The following is a 22,975-nucleotide window of genomic DNA, read 5'->3' on the forward strand; positions in this document are numbered from 1 at the left end:
TCACGCTCTGTCTCTCTCTCTCTCTCTCTCAAAAATAAATAAAGATTAAAAAAATTTTTTAAGAAAAAAGTGGAAATGATCAAACAACTCTTAAATTATTTGTATAGGAAAAAATGGCAAAGTTGATAATAAGTTGATTGGCAGGACAAGTTTGGAAGCAGCTTCCTTGCATTCAATAATGTGTCAGGCTTGAGATCCTGGAATACTGGAAGAATAAGGACATACCGATACTAGAAAGGAGCTTGGTCATTAATGCTGTTTGGCAGGGCAGTGTTTAGTTTTTAAGTATTATAGATGAGTTGTCATCGGAAGGGCCAAGTGAAGATTCTGACTATCCACCTGATTATATAAATGGTAAAATCATAATCTACAGTAGATGGGAATAAGAAGATTAGATTCACAAGAGATGATCTAGATTTAGAGTCAATTTTGAGTAATAACTTTTTACATTGTATGCCCGGCCTTGTTCTAGACGTGGGGAATATTGGGTAAACAAAGGCATGAGTTCTGCCCTTGTGGAACTTGCAACGTAGCAGAAGGTAAAGCAGGTGAAACTTTGAAACTAGGATAGTTCCAGAAGTACAGCGAACATTGTCGGAAGGGGGGAAAGGGCCCTGGTTAGAGATGTGGGATGGCTGCATTTGTAGGACAAGAGGAAAAACAAGAAAGAATTAAGGATTCTACAAAAGAGAAATTTGAATGTTATAAAAAGTGCTAGATGTCACTTTTAGTATTAGTTGAAACACCAAAAAATAGGAAACAAGTGTCCATTAAGAGAAGAATTTACTTAAAATTATGAAATACGAGGTAAACATTTTGAAATTAAGTATCTATATGCACTGATGGAGATCCATGTCTATCATGTAGCTAGTGAAAATGGAAAGTGCAGAATGACTGGTACTGTTCTCATGTTTATAAAACGAGGAAGGTATATTTACAAACACACACACACACAAATGTATGTGTTTGCGTCTGCCTAGAACTAGGTCAGGAACCCTACGCACCAAACACCTGTAAAGTAGTGGTTACACCCAAAGAGTAAAATCAGGAAGAGTAAGGAATAGGGGCTTTCAGTGGAGGCACCATATATTTCTGAATTATTTGTGTTTTATTACAATGAGCATGTTTTTTTTAATTGAAATAGGTAGTAAAATCATTGTAGAATCACATGCAGTTGCAAGAAATTATTAAGAGTCACCTCCTGGAATGCCGATGCTCCAAATGTTGGCTCTTCTGTTGTCCAATAGGTCTCTGAGCTTCAGTTCTTTTTTATGTTCTTTTTTAAAAAAAAATGTGGTCTATTTTCTTGTGAAAGTTCACACTGAGTAAATTCGATTTATCTCAAGATCACGGATTCTGTTCCCTGAAATACTTTTTCTACTAATGAGCCCAGCCAGTGAGGCATTGTTTGTTGTTGTTGTTGTTATTATTATTATTATTATTAATTATACTTTCAGCACTATTATTTCCATCTCACCGACGCTGAGATTCAGCTTAATTTTTTTTTTCTAATGTTCATTTATTTTTGGGAAAGAGAGACAGTGTGAGCAGGGGAGAGACAGAGAGAGAGAGAGAGAGAGAGGGAGAGAGAGGATCCCAAGCAGACTTCTCATTGTCAGTGCAAAGCCCAGCGTGGGACTCAAACCCACAGACCGTGAGATCATGACCTGAGCCAAAGTTAGACACTCAACCAACTGAGCGACCGAGGCACCCCTGAGATTGAGCCCTTTAAAATCTGACTGGAAGCTTCCTGACAGGGTAAAATAGGGAACAAGAATAATGTATTTTCCTATATGAGAGGTAGAAACACAGTTCTCAGGGACATCAGAGAGTTTCCTAGACTGAACCCTGGAAGAAGTCTCTAACTATAGGAGGTGGACTGATGGGGTAGTTCTCAGGGTAACTAGCAAGCAGTTTTGAATGTGTCCCTACATGTCTTAGAAATGTTATAATTCAAAAGAAAATATAAATGATTAGTCAGTTTCAAATTACAGCCCCAGTCACCACATTTCACAAGGAGCAACTTTATTATAGAGGGAAATAGGAAGTCTTAGTGATGAACTGGGGAAAGAGTTTAGTTCCATAGAACCTCCCAGGTCTACGGAGAAGAAGTAATTACGTACATCATGATGGTTTAAAAGTATGTGGCTCATACAGTTAAGTGTCTGACTCTTGATTTCGGCTAAGGTCATGTGCTGCGCTGACAGTGCTGGGCCTGCTTGGGATCCTCTCTCTCCCTCTCTTTCTGCCCCCCTCCCCTCTCTTTAAATAAGTAAATAAACTTCAAAAAAGAAGTATGTGTAATAAGTGGATGCCACTTAAGTAACATCCCCAAAATGGGGAAGACCCACTTCATCTTAATTAAGGTTTTTCACGGCCTGCCAGTTCTTTGAGGCATGGGTATCTGCAGGCTTCCTGGCCAAAGTTGCAGAGAAGGAGAGCTTATTGATGAATTAGATAGCTGAGTGAAATTATTGTATACAGTATCCAGGAAGAGAGGAAATCACTGTTGAAGAGAACCTGGGGGCTGTATGTTTTTAGCAATGGGGAGATTTTAAAGGTAATCCTGTTGTGGGACCTAATGGCAAGGAAATGATTTGTTTTCACTGAATGGCCATCTGGATGGAATGGGTGGGAAGATTTAATTGGGGAGAGGGTCATTGGGTTGTAGTCTAAATACACTATTTGGAAAACCAGCAAGGATCATTTCTAAGAAAGCAGAGTGGTCACTGCTGTCAATCGTAAGAGCAAAAACATGGGAAGCTTGAGAATGAATGGAGCAGGGGTGGGACTTGGTATTGTTAAAGGACAGTTTCAGCCAAGAGAGTGCAGAGATGGGAGCAGAGTTGTAGGGGAAGCACAGGAAGGAGGAAAGACAGACATAGCTCATGTTCTAAGATGAGATGACCTGTGAAAAGTCACCTAGAAATAGTACATTATTGGAACTCTTATTGTCAATAAATGTTATCGGGTAGGAGGGGTCACTTAAAAATGCAAAGACATGAGTGAAGAATTGTAGAGAAGGGAATAGAATCAGAGGCTTTAGGAAGGAAATTGGATGCAAGAACACAGGTGTCTCAACAAGAAGCTAGTGGAAGATCTACAGCTCTAATGGACTTTGGATTTTGAAAGACAGACAGCTCTCCCTCTGCTATTAAAAGGAAAGATGAGAATATGAATGTGCAGATGGCATGAAACCCTGATATGCATAAATTAGAATTTTATTTTTCTATAACTTAATTTCTGTGCAGTGGCCCATTGCACTAGGGTGCCAGAAAGCTCGAGTAGTTCAAGATCCTGTCTTCCATTTTCCTGGTCCCCCTTCCTCACAGGCCACAGCTGAGGGATCCCTTGCTTCTGTCTGTCTGCCAGCTGCTCTGTGATTCTTCCATGACATTCACAGGAACCATGGTTCCACCCTCCTGCCTACCACAGCTCGGGAATCTCTCACACGCGTCCCCAGTGCTGTCTGCCTAGATACACGCACTCAGACATTCACTGTCTGCAGCCGTGCTTCCCCCTCAAGGTTCTAAACCAGGAAGTATAGTGCGCGGTTTCTGTGACTTTCAAAGTGCTTTCCCCTCACCTCTCCTCCACCAGTCCTTCGTGTTTCTTATCTGGAGGTAAAACGGCGACACAGGGTGGAAGGGTGTTTGCTACACTCATGTGGCATTTGGCTTAAATACTTGCTCCTGTCTGAAGTCCTTGCCATTTCTACGTGCATTTTTGCTCCTGTAATCAACCGAGAGGATCGCCCCCTTTTTTGTGTGTGAGCGCTGGAGGCCCCCACGCCGGGCCCATGCTTTTTCTGAAGCAATGGACATAAAATATCTTAGCATCTCGAGTGTGCTGTGGAGGAGAGGAGATGGAATAAATTGATTAACATCTCTTAAATATTAAAATACTACAAATACCAAAGAGAAGAGAATGAGAGCTTATTGTATATCTCCAGGGTGCCAGGCATTTCTTCATTCCAAACAACCATTTTTTTTTTTAATGTGGGTATTATTGGTATCCCATTTTAAGGATGAATAAACTGAGGTTGTATGAGGGTATGAACATACCTGCAGTCATACTGCCGGTCAGTGGCAGAGCCACTTTTCTCTGCAGTGCACATTTCACTCTTCCTCTAAAAGTCAAGTTGAAGGACAGAATGCAGTATGAGCGGTATTCAGAGAGAGCCACAGTGGATACTCTTGGTCTTGGTCAGCCATGGTGGGGAGGTCTGGTGGAGTTAGAGAGCAGCACTAGTAACATCTGAGAGAGACAGAGAGAGAAGTCAAGAAGTTGGTGGCTAAAAGTATTGGTTGGATCCTATTTGAAGCAGTATTGGAGAAGCAGAAGCAGCACATGCGGAGGGAAACTAGAACTGATTATTGGTACGTCAGGCGTATGGAGGGGAACAAAAAGTTTATGGCCCTAGAAAGGACAGCAGAAAAGTAAATGGTCGTGACAACTAACACAGGGTAATAAATGGAAGCTTTATGTTTTTGAACAAGGAACATGTCACTGAATTTGGAAATAAAGCAGTACATGATGATGAGGAAGTAGAGACAGAGGTTAGTAGAGTATCAGAAAGGGAAAGAAGTTAGAGACTATGGTGTTAGAGAGATCATAATTTTATATTACTTCCACATATTCTGATTGCCATCTTTTATCCAATGGGTTCTAACCTCAAGTCACTAGAATCCAAGGTATGCCCAGGGCTTGATGGTCTGGAAACAAAACCACAGACTGAAGGTGCTAACTCTTTTTCTCTCATTATATGTAGGAAGAAAGAAATAAAAGAAATAAAGAATCAAAGACTATCTGTATAGAAAGAGAATGACTTTCAGTTGATGAGACATGATTTCAAATGCAGACTCAGTGTCTTCTGTGTGATCTTAAATGGAGGAATAATTGTGTTTGACGACTTGTTGAGAGGCTTAACTAAGGTTGTGATCAGGTGCCTGGCATGGGATCCTGAGCATGACAGGAGCTCTACAAATGTCACTCATTTTTTCCATACTTTCATTTATTCAACACATATTTTCTCAGCAGCTCATTTTGTGCCACAGATAATGTAGTAGTCAGCATAGGCCACACTATGCTGCGGTAACGAACATCCCTCCCCATCTCACTAAGTTTACTTATCTCACTAACTCTGCACCTTTAGGTGGCTTTGCCTCCATGTGGCAGTCCAGACTGCTTTATTCTTACCCTAATGATCTCAACACAAGACCTCCTCAAGGATCACTGCACCCGAGAAAGTGCTATCCAGAACTGCTCTTAGATACTTCTACCCAGAAGTGACACAAATCAGCTTGCAACCCATTGACCAGAACTAGGTCTCTGGCCTCCCCTCCTGGGAGGGGTTGAGCGCAGAGTCTTCTGTGTGCCCAGAGGAGAAAAGAACTGGATATTGATGAACATAAGTAAAGTCTACCACTACTTGGCAAGGCACTGGGTACTTATAGTGAACAAAACAGACATTACTTATCTTTCCCTCATGGAGCTCTCAGTCCAGAGTGACATCCTGCTGGGAAACAATAGTGTGGGTAAAGAGCCAGTTTTCTGCCCAGGCAATACAAGGAACTAGATCAAAGAGATTGCATTCCATAAGTATAAAGTTATGTGGGAAAATAGGAAAGGGTAACAGTTTAGTGTAAGTGACAAGTATGGAGAACTTAGAAATCCTCAATAAATATTTACTGAACGAATGTTAAATGAGGAATAAGAAGAAATTTAGCTCTACAAAACTAAACGGGAAAGGCAACAGAGAGAGAACAGATATAGGAAGAAAAAACACATGGAAACAGTTTATGCTTTTCAAATGTTCTGAATAATATTTGGGAATAAAAGCTGTTCTTGCTATATCTGCTGCTTCCAGTAAGCCTGAAATATTTCCGTGCTGGTCGCTTCTGCCATAGTTGGGCTGCTGAGAAACTCGTTCCCAGCCAGACTGTTTCATTCTTACCTATTCAAGAGTGTGGGGGATTGTGGGAAGCTTGGACTTTGACTCATCTTCGAGAATGTTTTATGATCAATCAAGTTTGCTCGACGGGCAGCTGTCAGATGTAGAGGTGTCACAAGAAATGAGGAATCAAGCTACTATAAATACTGAAAATGGTATAAAGTTAGGCAAAAATCCTATGAATGCAATTTTATGGCAGAATGTTAGAAAGGGGTAGTTCCTTAAAAGCATTAAAAATTATTTATACTTAAAACTCTATATTAAACAGTAGAAAACATTAAAAAAAAAAAAAAGAAACATCTATAGCACAACCCCTCAAGGATAAACCATGGATGACCCATTGGATATTTGGAATGTGTTCCTCACTCAGCAAAACATATTGAGTCCGGCCACTGACTGCCATTCATGCCTTAATATATGGCTGTGGTGAAATATCTGTGCACAACATCTTTTTTTTAATATTTATTTATTTTTGGGAGAGAGAGAGACAGAGTGCAAGCGGGGGAGGGGCAGAGAGAGAGGGTGACAAAGAATCAGAAGCAGGCTCCAGGCTCTGAGCTGTCAGCACAGAGCCCCATGTGGGACTTGAACTCATGAACCGTGAGATCGTGACCTGAGCCGAAGTTGGACGCTTAACTGACAGCCACCCAGGCGCCCCTGTGCACAACATCTTTAACGATCGCCTGAATGTTAAGAAATCACCCATTTTTCTAAGAAGAAAACTGAGAAAAATTTTTAGCAAAATTGACTATGTCACTTTGAGGGACGTAAATGAAATAAAGTATCTACTTATATGTAATCTATTAATTTAGACATAAATAGTACTTTAAACCACATACCATGATATAAAATAATTTTAGAAGTATTGCTCTTTTCCCACCCTTAAATTTCATGAAGCAGTTTTAGCCCAACTCCCCCTCCCATGCATTCTTGACATCAGTATGGTGGGTGCCATCTTTTCAGGAAGCTGGCATGTTTCCAGCACGTGTCATCTGGAACCCCGTCTAAGCTGCTTGGGGTGCAAGACTTGGGAAACTGTCATCACTGGAAATCTTTTCCTCAGCTCTAAAAACCCACTTAGTACTCACAATCTCTGATAACCACTTATTCTATTACTTTTTTCAGTGATCTTTAAAATACTTGTTTTAAGCAACACCCAACACTTTGAACTGTTAGGTCATGCCTCTCAAAACAATTACTAAGTTAGTAGTAATATATGCCTTTGCTTCTGTTTTTACCAGTTTCGTCAAGTGAATGACTGCTAACACCATCCAAAACTCTCACCAGTAGGCATTGTTTCAGGTTAATGCAACTTCCCTAAACAGTACTTTATTCAAAATAAAGTAACTGAGGGGGTGCCCAGTATCATGAGAGACATTAGAAGGACTTTAGTATAAAATGCCTCTTTTCCTAAGGGATAATTTTGGGGAAGAAAAATCTCACTTTACATTCGTCCATATATTATACTTTAAACAAGAGAGGGATTCATACAAATCTCTTTTGTGTTCTTATGCAAAGTGACTGTTGAATATGAAAGCTATTGTCCACCTATAAAAATATCTAAAGAAATGGGTCAGCTGCCTTATTTTTCATTTAAATAAATTGAATGAAAATATTTTTAAAAATCAAAAGGAAGCAGTAGGATTGTAATTCATTTATCTCTTATAGCAACACTGAAAATATAGGTCCATAAACCCTGCTGCCTTGAAAATACTCATATTGCAATCTTTTCATATTGGGGGAAAGCTTCTCCCCAATTAAACCTCCTCCCAGCCCCAAACCACATCTATTTTAAGTTTAATACAAAACAAATAAACAAGCAAAACAGCAGGAAATATTTAGAATAAATATTCTCTTTAGGATCTTAGCCCAAATTTTTGAAACTCAGAATGAAAAATTTAGGCAACAGAGTGGCTAGATTTCCCTACAGTCTTCCTCTCTCTTTAAGATATATTACGTTATGTTATTTCCATTCTTTTCATCTAAGTATTTCCAAGAGAATCAGACTAAAAGAACATATTACAGATTAGGTGGCAGCTTTTTGATTGATATGGTTGAAGACAGCATATGGTGTATTCTTACTTTCAAACTCTTTTGAGTCTTTGTTCTTGCCCACAGCATATACAGTATATATGAGAACTATCCAGAAACTTCCCAGTGGTACATGTATGTAATATGCATCATTTTAAAAAGCGATGAACATTTTGCCATTGCATTCTTTATTATTTGAAGTAACTCAAAACAAGAGATACAGAGCTTAAAATAAGTTGTTACAGAACTCAAATTCTATAAGCTCTTATAATTCCATAAAATTATAAATGCTGTTTTAAAATGTTAATTAGAAGATGCATTTGTTTTAATTCTTGATACTGAAAATATTGACTGAATTGTGAATTAACACATTTAGGGTTGCAGATGTCATTTTTCATGAGATTTCCTGAATGATGTAATTTTCATATTTCATATAGCAGTTTGATCAATTTACAGATTTATTTTACATAATTAGTTGGTAAATGAGAAATTCAATTGCTGATATATAACTATTTCTCTGCAATATAAAAAAATAAATTAAAATTCTGAATTATAAATAAAAAACAAATATTTTGAAGACATCTGGTCCACATCTGTCTGAAATAAGATAATTTAAAACAGTGCAATTAAATGTAAGAAATACTGAAACATTCACACCTTAGAATGTAAAAAATAACTCATTTCATTTTAATGTGATTTCTTGAACTGATGGATTTTTTTTTTATTTTAGTGTCCTTTAGCCCCTCATTCTGTCATTATAAAGAAGACTGACAAGCTAAACAAACAAAAATAATCCATGTTTTTCAAAGCCTCTACTAAATGAAAGAATTATCTTTATTACTATTCTTTTATGAGTTGACTAACCTCCACTCCTGAGTTAATACTCAGCGGACTTAGACTCAGGCCTACCCCCTTTTGATGTATTTATAATTCTCCATTCAATTATTTAAAATGAGAGATTAGTGAGAGAGTCTGTAATCTCACTCCCTAAATTGTGCGTTCCTTGTGGGCACAAAGGGACTGAGTAAATGTGAGAGGAAGGTATTCAGACCCATGAAAATGAAAAACATCTTTGGTACGTTCTCATGATCAGTAGAGAATCGTCCTTTGAAGACTGGTCTTTTCTTTTGTTCAAAACCCATGTTAAGTGGAAAATTAACCATTTTAGGAGAAAGGAAAATACACTAGACTTTCTATAGTCTAACCAAAAAAATGTGAAAAACAAGATAGATTTCTCCTTTCATAAAAGGCTGCAGAGCCTTAAGATTTCAATAGAACTGGGTTTTGATTCATGAGAGAGAAGTTACGTTCATGCAATCACTCAATGCCGATGCTACAATTTAAGGTTATAGGGGAAAATCTCTGCATGGATGTCAGAAGCTCCCTTAACTGGCAATAGACCACGAAAGGAATTGATACTGTGAGAAGTGAAAACATCGTTCCTGACGCATACCCTAAGGTTTCACAAGTTATATTTTGTGTGTTTATTTCCAGGGAACATGATAAAGATCCAGAGAGTTTTTTTAAGGTATTAATGCACCTTAAGGACTTAGGACTCAATTTCCATGTGTCTGTCCTTGGAGAAACCTTCACAGATGTCCCAGGTATCTCTTTTGAATTTTCTAATGTGTAATTTTATAGATGACATAAGCTCTACAACTGAAGTATTAATTTCCATGTTTCCCTTTGTCAGAATAATCAAGATGAGCACTGTTAACCAAAAGATTATACGATGGCATTAGAGTGTGATTCAATTAAAAAAATACTTAAGTAAGCATTCTTTGATTTAAGTTGAGAACGTGAAGTCATCTCTTTTATCAAATATAGTTTATACAATGTAACTTGATGTAAATAAAATATATTGCTTTAGGCATCTTAACACTTAAGGAAAGCGGGAATTTGTAATTGGATGTACAACCTCTCACCCCTGGGGTCACTGGTTTGAATCCTCCTCACGTTGGTAATAGCCGAAATACATTACCATCTGTTGAGGTGGACTGTGTGAAGCATTTTGGCATCAGGCTTGTAATGTGGAGTAGCCCACAGTCCACATCCTAGTTGTCATTGGCCCGTGCCTTGCTTACTGAGTTGAGAAAACAAACGAAACTCTGAAGCTGATAGCAGCAGGCCTTCTCATCCCTAATGCCACATGGAGCCTTTTCAGAACCATTTCCTTCACCTTCATCCTCAGTGGGCATGTTCGGGTCAGTGAGATGAGCATTCTGACCCCTTTCATAAGCACTTAATTGCTCGTATTATTTTAATTGAGGAATAATTGACATACGATATTATATTACTTATGGTATTATACTGGTACAATAGTGATCTGACATTTGTATACATTGTGGAAATAGACACTACTGTAAATCTAGTTAGAATCTGTCACCTTCCCAAATTAACGCAATATCATTGAGTATATTCTCCATGTTGTACATTACATCCCTATGACTTACTTATTTTGTGACTGCAACTTTATACCTCTTAATCTCCTTCATCCATATCCTCCCCCAACCCACGTCCCCTCTGGCAACCACCAAACGGTTCTCTGTATCTAGGAGTCTGGGCAGGGGTGGGGAGGTTGTTTTGTTTGTTTTGTTTTTTAGATGACACATATAAGTGAAATCACACAATATTTGTCTTTCTCTGACTTACTTCAGTTACCATAATACCTTCAAGGTCTACCATGTTGCAGATATCAAGATCTCATTTTTTATGGCTGACTTGTATTCCACTGTGAGAGGGGTGTGTGTGCATGTGTGTACGTGTACCAAGTCTTCTTTATCCATCCATCCGTCAGTGGACATTTAGTTTATTTCCATATCTTGGTTATTGTACATAATGCCACAATGAACATAGGGATGCATACATCTTTTCAAATTAGGATTTTTATTTTCTTTGGATAAATACCCTGCTGGATCATATGGTAGCTCTATCTTTAACTTTTTTGAGGAACCTCCATACTGTTTTCCATAGTGGCTGCACCAACTTACATTCCCACTAATAGTATATGAGTGTTCTCTTTTCTCCACATCCTTGCCAACATTTGTTATTTCTTGTCTTTCTGATAATAGCCATTTTGATAGGTATAAGGAGATATCTCATTATGCTCTTTATTTGCATTACCCTGATGCCTAGTGATGTTGAGCATCTTTTTCATGTGTCTGTTAGTCATCTGTATGGAAAAATGTCTATTCCGATTTTCTGTCTTTTTTTAATCATATTTTTGGGTTCTTTTTTTGTCATTGAGCAGAGTTCTTTCTATATTTTCAGTATTAACCCCTTATTGGATATATGATTTGCAGTTATCTTCTCACATTCATTGGTTGCCATTCCATTATGTTAATGGCTTCCTAAGCTGTGGAGAAGCTTTTTAGTTTGATGTAGTCCCATTTGTTTATGTTTGTTTTTGGAGTCAGAGCCAAAAAAAAATCACTAAGGCCAACATAAAGGAGCTTACTGCCCATGTTCTCATCTAGGAGTTTTATAGCTTCAGGTCTTACACTTGAGACTTTAATCCATATTGACTTAATTAATATTTATAGTGTTCTAAGATGGTGCTCCAGTGTTATTCTGGACAGGTAGCTGTCCAGTTTTCCCAACACCATTTGCTGAAAAGTCTTTCCCTAGAATACTCTGTATGCTGTTCTATTGATCTGTGTATTTGTTTTAATGCTGATACCATACTGTTTTGATGACTATAGCTTTGTAGTGTAGTTTGAAATCAGGGAGCCTGATCCTTCTAGCTTTATTCTTTCTCAAGATTGTTTTGGCTGTTCATGTGCTTTTGTGGTTTCATACAAATTTTCTAATTATTTGCTCTAGTTCTATGAAAAATGTCACTGGAATTTTGATAGGAGTTTCAGTGAATCTGTAGGTTTCTTTGGATAGTAGGGGCATTTTAACAATGTTAATTCTTCCAATCCATGAGCATAGAATATGTTTCCATTTATTTGTGTCTTCTTCAATTTTTTTTCACCAATGTTTCCTAGTTTTCATTTTCTCAGTCTTTCATCTTCTTGGTTAAATTTCCTCCTAGATATTTTATTCCTTTTGATGTGATTGTAAATGGAATGGTTTTTCTTGAATTCTATTTCTGATAGCTTGTTATTAGTGTGTAAAAATGCAACAGGTTTTTGTATATCAATTTTGTATCCAGCATCTTCAGTGAATTAGTTGATTAGTTCCAACAGTTTTTGGTAGACTCTTTAGAGTTTTCTGTATATACGATCCTGCCATTTGCAAATAGGGACAGTTTTACTTCTTTCTGTCCAATTTGTATGCTTTTTATTCCTTTTTCTTACCTAATTGCAGTGCCTAGGACTTCTAGTACGATATTGAATAAAAGTGACTAGAGTGGGCCTCCTTGTCTTGATTCTGATGTTAGAGGAAAAGCTTTCTACGTTTTAGCTTTTCACTGGTGAGTATGATGTTAGCTGTGTGCTTGTCATATATAGCTTCTATTATGTTCAGATGTATTTCCTCTCTACCCACTTTGCTGAGAGTTTTCATACATGGATATTGAATTTTGTCAAGTGCTTTTTCTACATTTATTAAGGTGATCGTATGATTTTTATTTTTCATTTTGTTAATGTGGCATATTACATTGATTGGTTTGCAGATATTGAACTTTCCTTGCATCTCTGGAATAAGTTCCACTTGATCAAGTTATGAGATCCTTTTAATGTATTGCTGAGTTTGGTTTGCTGCTGTTTTGTTGAGGAATTTTACATCTATGTTCATCAGGAATATTGGCCTGTAATGTGTGTGTGTGTGATGTCCTTGTCTGCTTTTGGTATCAGAATAATGCTAATCTCACAAAATGAATTTGGAAGCTTTGGTCAGAAGTGTGGTAGAATAGGACCAAAGTATGGAGGATCGTGATAATCAAAGTAGATTAGGGAAAAGTAAGAAATAAGGAACCTAGACCTTGAACAGGAAAGAAATGTGATGAAACTTGTATTTTAGAAAGATTTATCTTTCAGTGGTATGTAGGCAGATTCACAGTAAGACATTACAGTGATAATCCAAATGTAATTCTGGAGGTGGTGGCTGAGAGATTAGTGAGAGGAATGTATGACAGAGGTATTCTCAAGGAAAACACAGAAATGAATTTAGAAGATGGATAGCTGTAGAAGGAAGAAGAAAAATTCTGCTCATTTGCAAAGCTGGTGAGGTCAATTCTGTTTGTGGCAGCATTGAGGTGTTTGTGGATGGACTGAGAAGTGTGGCTGGAGGAAGTCCCTAAGCAAAAGGCTTCTCAGCCAGTTTTACTGGCGAGTAGTTTTAAGCCAGCACTACAGAAAAGACTAAGGTTTTACTCTCAGGGCCATGTTCTTGGGATCACAGTCTCCCCTCCCACACATTTACGTTGAGCTGTTTAGAGCAGTATGGAATGTTGTAAGCGGGGTGGGGAGCATTAGGGGCCCAAGGACTGTGTGCTCAGTAGTTACAGGTCCAATCTTATTACCTAACTTTGGCTAGACTTCAGCATATATTTGCTGAGCATTATAGGAGAGGATTTCCACAGTGCAGAAGACTTGGTCTCCACCCTCAGGGAGCTTGGCCTTGGGCAGACACTTATATACAACTAACAGGTGCCTAAGATGCTGTGAAGTAATTAGGGAATACTGTGGAAGTCCATAGAAGAGGGTATCCTATTATCTATGATATTTCTAGTCTCAACTGGGAGTCCTTTTTGTCATAGCCTCTAGTCCATCTCTGTCCTTCCAGATGCGAGTCAGCGCTCTTCCTGGTCACAGCACTTCACCTTGCACATAAAAGCAATCCGAGTTGTGTGGATGAACGAGCCTGGCAGCTTTCCAGGTTGTATTCCTGGAAGGCTACCTTGCCAGTCTTTACTCCAAAGTTTTCCTAACAGGCCATTCTGTGTATTTTCAGCTGTTCTTATCATTGTTCCGGTTTAAGGAGCACTTATGTAGCGCTCACTGCATTCCAGGCATTGTTCTAAGCTATTTACAAATGTTAACTCTAACCTTTCATAGCTGTCTTGTTCAGTATTATTACTATCTCCACTTTTTCAGGTTGGGAAACTAAGGCACAGAGAAATTAAGTAAGGTCACATAGCTAGGTAGTAGTTTTTACCACTGTGTTAATGCGTTATGTGTTCTTGTTTTCCAAATTGTTTCTCTAAGTTTAAATGTTATTTTTTTCCCCAGCTCACCATCTAGAACTTCACAGAAAGGTTACCTACCAGGCATACATTTATTTGCCTGTTACCTCTTCTAGAGGCTACATTAGCATATCTAAAACCCATATCATAAACCAACTTACATACTCTGTAATACCAGCCAGAATACTTACTCTGAATGCTGTTAACAGTTATAAAAAAGTGGTTTTCTTGTCAATAATTGCAATAATAATGATTATTATGCTATTAATTGCTACTGTTTATCGACAGTTTGCCTCTTACTTGGTCCTTTGCCACATCATTTACTGTAATGTTCCTGATAAGCTCGATGGAGTAGGTATTATGATCCCACCTGATAGGTAGAGAAACTGATACTCTGAAGGCTTAAGTCATTTTCATTGCACTGCCTGTAAGTTAAACTTTTCTCTTTCACATGTAAGCTTAGATGTATTGGAAAACTAAGAAAGGTTTACAATCAGACTGCATGACCATTCATTACTCTCTTTTTTGGCTTTTTTAATTGAGATATGATTTATATATAACATTTGTGTAAGTTTAAGGTGTCCAGCATGTTAATTTGATACATTTATGTAGTTTGATATGATTACTACTGTAGCTTTAGCTGAATATCTCTATCATATCACATAATCATCATTTCCTTTTTGTGGTGAGAACATTTAAACTCTAGGCTCTTAGCAGTCTTGAAGTATACAATACAGTATTGTTGACTGTAATCACGATGCTGCGCATTAGATCTCCAGAATTCTCTTCTAGCTGCAGGCTTGTGCCTTAATTACTTTGTATCCAACTTTCTTCTCCTTCCCTCTGCACAGACCTCTTAGGGAAATCTAGCACATCTGAGTAATGGCATTAATGCCAATGAGTTTCACTGCCCTTTTGATGAAACAATCTCCATTAACTTTCTTTTGAAAACTGTAATAGAGCAACATTGTAGAGTCTCCATACTATTGATTATTTTCAAGTGTGTTGATTATTTTCAAATTATGTTGTTGTAAGGTTTTTATAACCCTTTTCCTGAGAAGTGTGGTAGATTAAGATTATTGATTCTAGTTTATAGATGCATTGTTTATAGCTCTTTTGAGTCATTCTTTTTTTTTTTTTTTTTCTGAGGTGGGGAGGGGCAGAGGGAGAGAGAAAATCCCAAACAGGCCCCACACTCAGCGTAGGGCCTGATGTGGGGCTTGATCCCAGAATGGGAGAGAGCAGAAATATTTGGTGAATAGCACTGTTGACCACTATAGTTCTTTAATATGCATCATGATCTGTGGCTCATTAGAGAGAAAACCAAGCCTATCCAAGATGTCTGCCTTAATCTGAGTGAGTCTATTGCCATTGAGTAAAGAGCTCTTAACAAGTATTAGAGTATTGCCAATAGTCTTCTTGCCAGAAACAACCTAGCTGGTGTCAGAAGACACATCTAGCAACCATGTACCATAAGGCAGAGCAATATGAAGTCAAATCAGCCTCGTGGGAATGGAGTTAATGTCCAGAGACATTTTAATTGTTACAACGTTGGGGTAGGGTGTTACAGCTAGCGGGTAGAGGCCAGGGATGTTGCTAAATATTCTACAATGCACAGGAAAGCCCCCCCTCCGTACCCCCACAAAGAATTATTCAACCTAAAATGTCAATGATGCCAAGATTGAGAAACTGATTTATAGGAATTGAAGTCAGAAGATCAGGTTGGGACTGCGTCCTATAGCTTTCTCGGTTAACCTCAGTTAACCCACCTATAGAATACAAAGCAGGAGGTGAGAAAGAGAAATAATAACAGTAAAACCACCTGCCCTGCCCACTGCAGTGAGTTATAATGTGGATTTCAGTACAATTAATTTGGAGGAAAGTGCTTTCTTAACTACCATGCAGATTTTGTTCTAACATTCATGGGCTTCCTTCAGAGTCTGTATATGGAGTGAGTCTTTAATGCATTTTGGATCCAAAGAAGATATTAATAAGGCTGAACCTCAAAGGTTTATTTTTGACATTATTTTAAGTATTTTTAATTCAGAAAATTGAAGGACCATTCTGCTACATACATCATCCATCAGACTCCATGTTACAAATGAACCCAGAAACCCAGAAGCTCCTCAATGCAAATATTTCCGTTTTGACCAAGTCTCATGACAGGGTCACATTGTTAGCCCTTGATGGTTTAAAAAAAAAAAAAAAGCAAATGCTTAAGTTATCAAGTCAATGGAATGTGTTTGTATACTTAGTAATTCCCCACAAATGATAATTCTAAACAATTTTTTTTTTCTTTGAACAACCAAAGCCTTACAGCAGGGGTTCATCTTTCCCTACTGCAGACGTGGGGGAGAGGGGTTTTAGTGGTAGCCATTGGGGGACCAGGAAGATTGCAAGGAAGGTAAAACCCTGAACTACAATTTTGGCAGACAGATATCCTTCTGGTTCACCTTTGATTTGAGGTTAAGAACAGTATGTGGAAAGCTTCTGGTTAGTATCTGGCATGACAATGGTTATTGCTATGCTCTTGGCATATTCCTGCTCCTTAGTTCTGGAGTCAAATGGTGGATGATTACATAACATTTCCCTCCCTTCCCATCTCCCTTTTCACTCCCAGCTATGATCTCATTTTCAGAAAAGCAGCTACACTAAGAGGGGGAAATAATAGAAAGTTTCTAGGAACACAAATAGCTTATATCACATTGATACAAAGGTATAAAATTTTGCTACAAGGGGATTCTAGCAGAAGGAAAGCTTATTAATATATTGATCAATGTTGAATTGTAAGATGATTCCATATGAGATGAAAGAAATGTGTCAGTAAGATTAAATAAATTCATTTTCCCAAGACCATGCCACTCCAAACCTTTCCTTCTCCTTTTTTTTTTTTTAATGTTATTACTACCTACTTATTCCCCTAATGTAGAAATATTTACTGAGTCCTATCGTGCTCTGGCACCATATTGTGGACACCTGGAGTAGAAGATATGGTTCCTGCCCTCTAGAATCTTACTGTCTGGGAAGCAACAATGTTTTTATAATTGTTTCATTAAACCATACCCTTGTTTATATTGTAACATTTTCAAATAATTTTGAATACCTTACTTCATAATCTTTACATCAATGTAGTAAACATTCAACCAAGTATTAGCAGCCCAAATTTATAGCTGAGGAAAATGATTTATATTGGCCACATTTAAGTAGCATGGATCTGGGGCACCTGGGTGGCTCAGTTGGTTAAGTGTCTGACTTCAGCTCAGGTAATGATCTCACAATTCATGGGTTCGAGCCCCATGTTGAGCTCTGCACTGACAGCTCAGAGCCTGGAACCTGCTTTGGATTCTGTGTCTCCCTCTCTCTGCCCCTCCACGCACTCACACTCTGTCTCTTTTTTTCTATCAAAAATAAACATTAACAAAAAAAAATTTTTAAGTAGCATGGATGAGGTAGATTCTCAGTGGACAGAGCCACCTTCCCATGTTTGTTAATAATAAGCATACAAGTATTTTCCCAAGAGTATGATTGGGGAAATCAATTTCCCAAGAATATGATTTAAGACAGAAGTCTGTCTCTCAGTCCTTTGCTGAAGAAAATAACAAGATATATTGGGAAAGTAAGGAAGGTTCTAAAAATGCAGACATATATGCTCTTAACAAGAAAGAATAAATACAATAATAAAAATGACAATATCTCTTAACATAATTTATTAAATTAACAAAATTCCAATAAAGATGCCAAAATATTACCTTCTATATCTTCACAGCATACTTCTAAAATTCTTATTAAATAAATAAATAAGCAGAATATCAAAGAATTCTCTGGCCAATGAATCATGAAGGAAAACATGCCCTACCATATTCAGAACATGTATGGAGTGATAACTTTTAAAAGAGTACTTTGCATGGGGCGCCTGGGTGGCGCAGTCGGTTAAGCGTCCGACTTCAGCCAGGTCACGATCTCGCGGTCCGTGAGTTCGAGCCCCGCGTCGGGCTCTGGGCTGATGGCTCAGAGCCTGGAGCCTGTTTCCGATTCTGTGTCTCCCTCTCTCTCTCTGCCCCTCCCCCGTTCATGCTCTGTCTCTCTCTGTCCCAAAAATAAATAAACGTTGAAAAAAAAATAAAAAAAAATAAAAGAGTACTTTGCAGATTCAAAAGCATGAAAGTAGAGAATTCAGAGATAAATGCAACTTGTATGTAAATTTAATATCCAACAGACTGAGGGTAACAAAAATTTATATTCCAGGTGTAAAATATACTTTTAGAGAAAGCAAGAAATTAAATAAATAGTTTCAATGCACAAAAAAAATCACAGAAGAAATTAAGTATAGATTTTAAATACATATTATAGATAAAGGTTTGCAAAAGCATCAACACGTTGTAAGCACAATAACTTACCGAACTCTTACTCTGTGCCAAGAGCAAGGCTAGGGCTTTTACTCTGGTATTTCATTTGGTATCACAGCTGTCCCCCCAGTGGGTATGATTACTGTCCTCTATGTACGAGCAAAGACACTAAGGCTTAACTTAAATAATGTGCCCAAAGTCACACAGCTAATAAATACTAGAGATGGTGATATCCAAAGAAATAAACGGTAAATCAAATTTGAGGGAAAAATCTAATTTTACCAGTAAAGAAGTAAGTATAAATATAAGGAATATGATGGAGCGGTTGCATGGACCCCAGAATAAAAGTAAAGGCATATCCTAAGGAAGACTGGCCAGTTCATGGGAAAACATCTGCATGTATGGTGATGGCAACATAAAATATTTTTCCTGAGCTATGTAAGTTACTGTAACCTTTGTCTGACTGGGTGAGTTCTTTTTTTTTTTAATGTTTGTTTGTTTGTTTGTTTGTTTGTTTGTTTGTTTGTTTTTGAGAGACAAAGAGAAGGAGCAGGGGAGAGGCAGAGAGAAGGGGGGCAGAGGATCCAAAGCAGCACAGAGCTCTGACAGCACAGAGCCGGATGAGGGGCTCAAACTCACAAACCAGGAGATCATGACCTGAGCTGAAGCCAGAAGCTCATCTGAGCCACCCAGGTGCCCCAGACTGGGTGATTTCACATCGGAGAATATATCCCATGAAAATACTCCTATGTCTTGCTCTCGCTTCTGTTCCCTTCCTCCCAGTTGTCGCCCTTAATCTTCTGGCACCTTGAATCCCACAGAGGTTTCAGATTGATCTCAGCTCTCTGGACATTTTGGTATTCAATGTATGCCCCCACTGTTACAAGAGTTCTTTCTAAACCTAGACCATACAAGAAGAGAGTCGCAACAGTACAACAGCAAGAGAAATATGTCTCACAGATTTTCTGCAGGATCAACATGAATTTCCTTGGTAGCCAAACCCCAACCCCAACTTGGTTCCTTATGAATTCCAGTTCTCTTTCCCATGTCCGAGGCACATCTGTGCATTTACCACCTCCATGTCTTGTGTTACTTGTTGATTAAATTCCTCTGCCCCGCCCCACATAAGCATATGCACACCCTTTCCTCCCCTCGCACAATCTCACCTCCATTGGTGCTTCTTGACCTTTACCCGCCCTTTCCCTTCCTGTCCTAATTGCCCAGAGCACCCATATTCAATCCATCTGTTGCAAAGCAGATATCACACTGCACTGGGATCACTTGTTGTCATAAGGGGCCATGGTGTAACTGACCAAAGACGCTTTGTGGATGAAGAGTACAAACTCTGAAATCGGGGGAGCTGTAAGAGCAGAAGTCAGCAGTGCTCCCAGTTAGAAGGGCAGCTCCCCTGGCCCAGCTCTCATTTGTACCCCCATTAAGGGTGAGGTTCCCATTCAGGACTTGAGAACCTCTCTTTTCCTTTCTCAGGAAAGGCTTATTAACCTCTGCCACTGCCTGTCCCTCCCAAATGCTCAGGGGACTCACTAGACACAAGTAACTGGTAACAAGTCACTTCTGTTCCTCCCCTAAACTTGAAGCCTGCTTGAAGTCTATTCCCACATCTTCTATAAGTGCAATGTTTATCTTTTCTACCAAAACCAGAAAAGTCAGTTTTGCCACTCTCTAGGCAAATTCATTTATTCATCGTACCGGGGGGGGGGGGGGCGTTCTGGAATACAACTCCCAAAACATCTCTCAAGAAATTGTTCTCTAAAGTTGTAACGATGAAAACATGACTGAAGAAAAATGCTCTTTCATTTTCATAAACAGGAGTCTTCAAAGATTATGAGAAATGTGCACCTGGGGAAGCCTTGAGAAAATAGAGCAATTAAGTAATGACTGGGAAAAGGTCAAGACATTGATGAACCAATAAGAAATTAGAAATAGACCCTATTTTGTAAAGTATACGTGTACATATGACAAAAGGTTGGTAGATAGGAGGTCTTAGAATGTGGCTTTTGTACCTTGCTTTGGTATTTTATCTTTTTGAATCCCTATAGTTTTATATGGTCATGATTTGGAGTGTCATGTGGTCAAAAGAATATGTGTCCCCAAAAAGGGACTATGGTAGAAGACCTGCCTGTTTTACAAACTCTTGTTTCCTGCAATGCCTTATCGGCCCAGGAGTCTCTTGACAGAAAGCAGCAGAAATAGGGAGTGAATATCCGGATCCAACCTAGTGAGTTTTTCCAGCTATATCTCTCCTTGTCCAACTTGGCTATTTTACAAATGGAAACCATCACAGATACATGGTACAATGGAATGAGACGGAGACACAGAATCCAAAGCAGGCTCCAGGCTCTCCACTGTCAGCACAGAGCCTGACGCAGGGCTCAAAACCATGAACTGTGAGATCATGACCTGAGCTGAAGTGGGATGCTCAACCGACTGAGCCACCCAGGGCCCCTGGAATGAATTCTATCCTGGATTTTAAAAGGCTTAGGGACTGCTTGCAGGACTGCCCTGATCAGCCACGCCTCCTCTTTCAGCCTTTGTTTACTTATCCATAAAATCAAGTCTTTCAAAGTAAGTTAGAACTAGAAGGGATCTTGGAGATTAGGGTGTGTCAGCTTTTAAAATGGGGTGCATGTCCCACCCCCAAGGGAATTTCACATAGTGACACTTTCTGCAAAAACAACTCAGATAGTGACACTTTCTTACAGTGAAAACGACAAGCATAGTAATTCTGCTTTTTCAAAACATATTTTATGCCGTATCGTTCTGCTGCCTGTCTGCACTCCAATCCCAACTTCCACCCTCAGGTAGTTGAGAACCATTGATCGAGGCTGTCACAGTTATTCCAGCCACCCGATGGCTGACTAACAGTTGCCCAAGGTTCCATCCTGTAAGCCTTTGCTAACTTGAACTTCCTAAAGCTTCATGCCTCTCACCTTCCCCTTTTCTCCTGCCTTTATCAAATAAAGTACAACTTCACTGGTCTGGATTTCTCAGTGTGGTTTCCACTACCTTCCTAGCCTTACTTCGTGAGTGTCCCCTGAAGGAAGCGCACATGTCACTACCTAAACCCTCTTCCTCCTCTGCCTGTCAAAGCTCAACCCATCTTCCATGATTCATCTCACCCTCCTTCCCTGACCTCCAAAACGGATATGCTAACTCCCATCTCTGAAGTCCGCGGGATTTTGTTTATACTTAGCTGTGTATTTGTCATACTTCAGTAAGTTAGGTGTTTCAGGATGGTGACTGTATCTTTACAGCTTCATATGACCCAAAGATCCTAATAAAGCAATGTTTTGAAACGTTTGACCATGATCCACACCAAGATATACATTTACATTGTGACCTAGTGTACACATATGTGTGTGCTTATTTATAATTGAAACAAAACTTTCATAACAGCACATATTGCCTTTAATGATGCACTCTGATATTCTCTTTCTTTTCTGTTCTATTTGTTTCTTTTAATGCTGGTCTAAATTGATTTTATGACCCTTAATCACAGTTGTAAACAACACCATAATACAGCACATTGCACACAGTAGGTGTAATGTTGTGTATGTTTCATTCAATTAATGAGCCTTTTGACAAAATTATTATTGAAATATTACTGATCTGTGAATGTATTCAACTAACCCATTTTCCTATAGTATGTTGCTTTAGATGTTAATTTCATTAAAAAATCTTTTACATTCTCAAAGTGATGCTGTTTTCTTTTTAATTTTACATGATGAATCAATCTGAGAAAGCAGTTCATTTTCATACATTTTTATAGTAAGATGAAGAAATGCAATTGTACCATAATGATCATTGTGAAGGCAAAACTCCTAAGAGTAATGGATTGGACATATCATGATAGTTGGTGTTTATCGAGTGCTGAGTATGTGTCAGGCATTGTGCTAGGTGCTTTATGTACATTTCCTCTAATCCTTCGACAGCCCTACGGAATAAGAGATCATCTCCACTCTATTAGAATGCCAAATCAAACTGTAGTATTTTACTTTATTCAGTGAAAATTCTTAGCATTAAACTGAAATCATGAGTTCTGATTTGGTTTTATTTCTGAAAAGGTTTTATTTCCCACAAAGTTCCCTGTAATTTAGCAAGTTTTTTTTTTCACAGTACGTTTTAACTGTGTTCAGCGCTTACGAAAAATGTCAGACTGATGGTGTTGAGAACGAAAGTTGTACCAACTGACGAGTCAATTTCTTGATGTTCATTTTATGAACTTCATTAATTGAAAAATGTAACAGAAAATAATGTTGTTTTTTTTTATGTCTTAAAAGGGATATTGATTCTGGAAAGGAAATCTTTTAGTGTCTAGTTAGGTACTAAGGACTTAGTTGGTATTCAGTGATTACTTAACTGACTAAACTAGTAAAGAGATAGTAACAAACACTACATTTTGCACTTAGATGAGAAACTTTTTTTTATATATTTATTTTGGCTTTATTATTCCCAGAGCCTCCTTCCACTGTACAGTTGATAATAAGGCATTGC

General features: G+C 38.4%; 1 protein-coding gene across 1 annotated transcript in view; it reads left to right on the forward strand.

Annotated features, from left to right (window-relative positions):
- Positions 1 to 22,975, forward strand: part of GTDC1 (glycosyltransferase like domain containing 1) — a 292,594-nt gene that overhangs the window by 256,286 nt on the left and 13,333 nt on the right. The window contains exon 7 of the mRNA XM_047082236.1: positions 9,479 to 9,588. Coding sequence (XP_046938192.1) covers positions 9,479 to 9,588 — 110 coding nt within the window. The remainder of the gene's footprint in view (positions 1 to 9,478; positions 9,589 to 22,975) is intronic.

This window comes from Lynx rufus, unplaced genomic scaffold (genome assembly GCF_022079265.1).
Source record: "Lynx rufus isolate CCGP_SWC_20201006 ecotype Redwood Valley unplaced genomic scaffold, mLynRuf1.p SCAF_2, whole genome shotgun sequence".
NCBI lineage: Eukaryota > Metazoa > Chordata > Mammalia > Carnivora > Felidae > Lynx > Lynx rufus.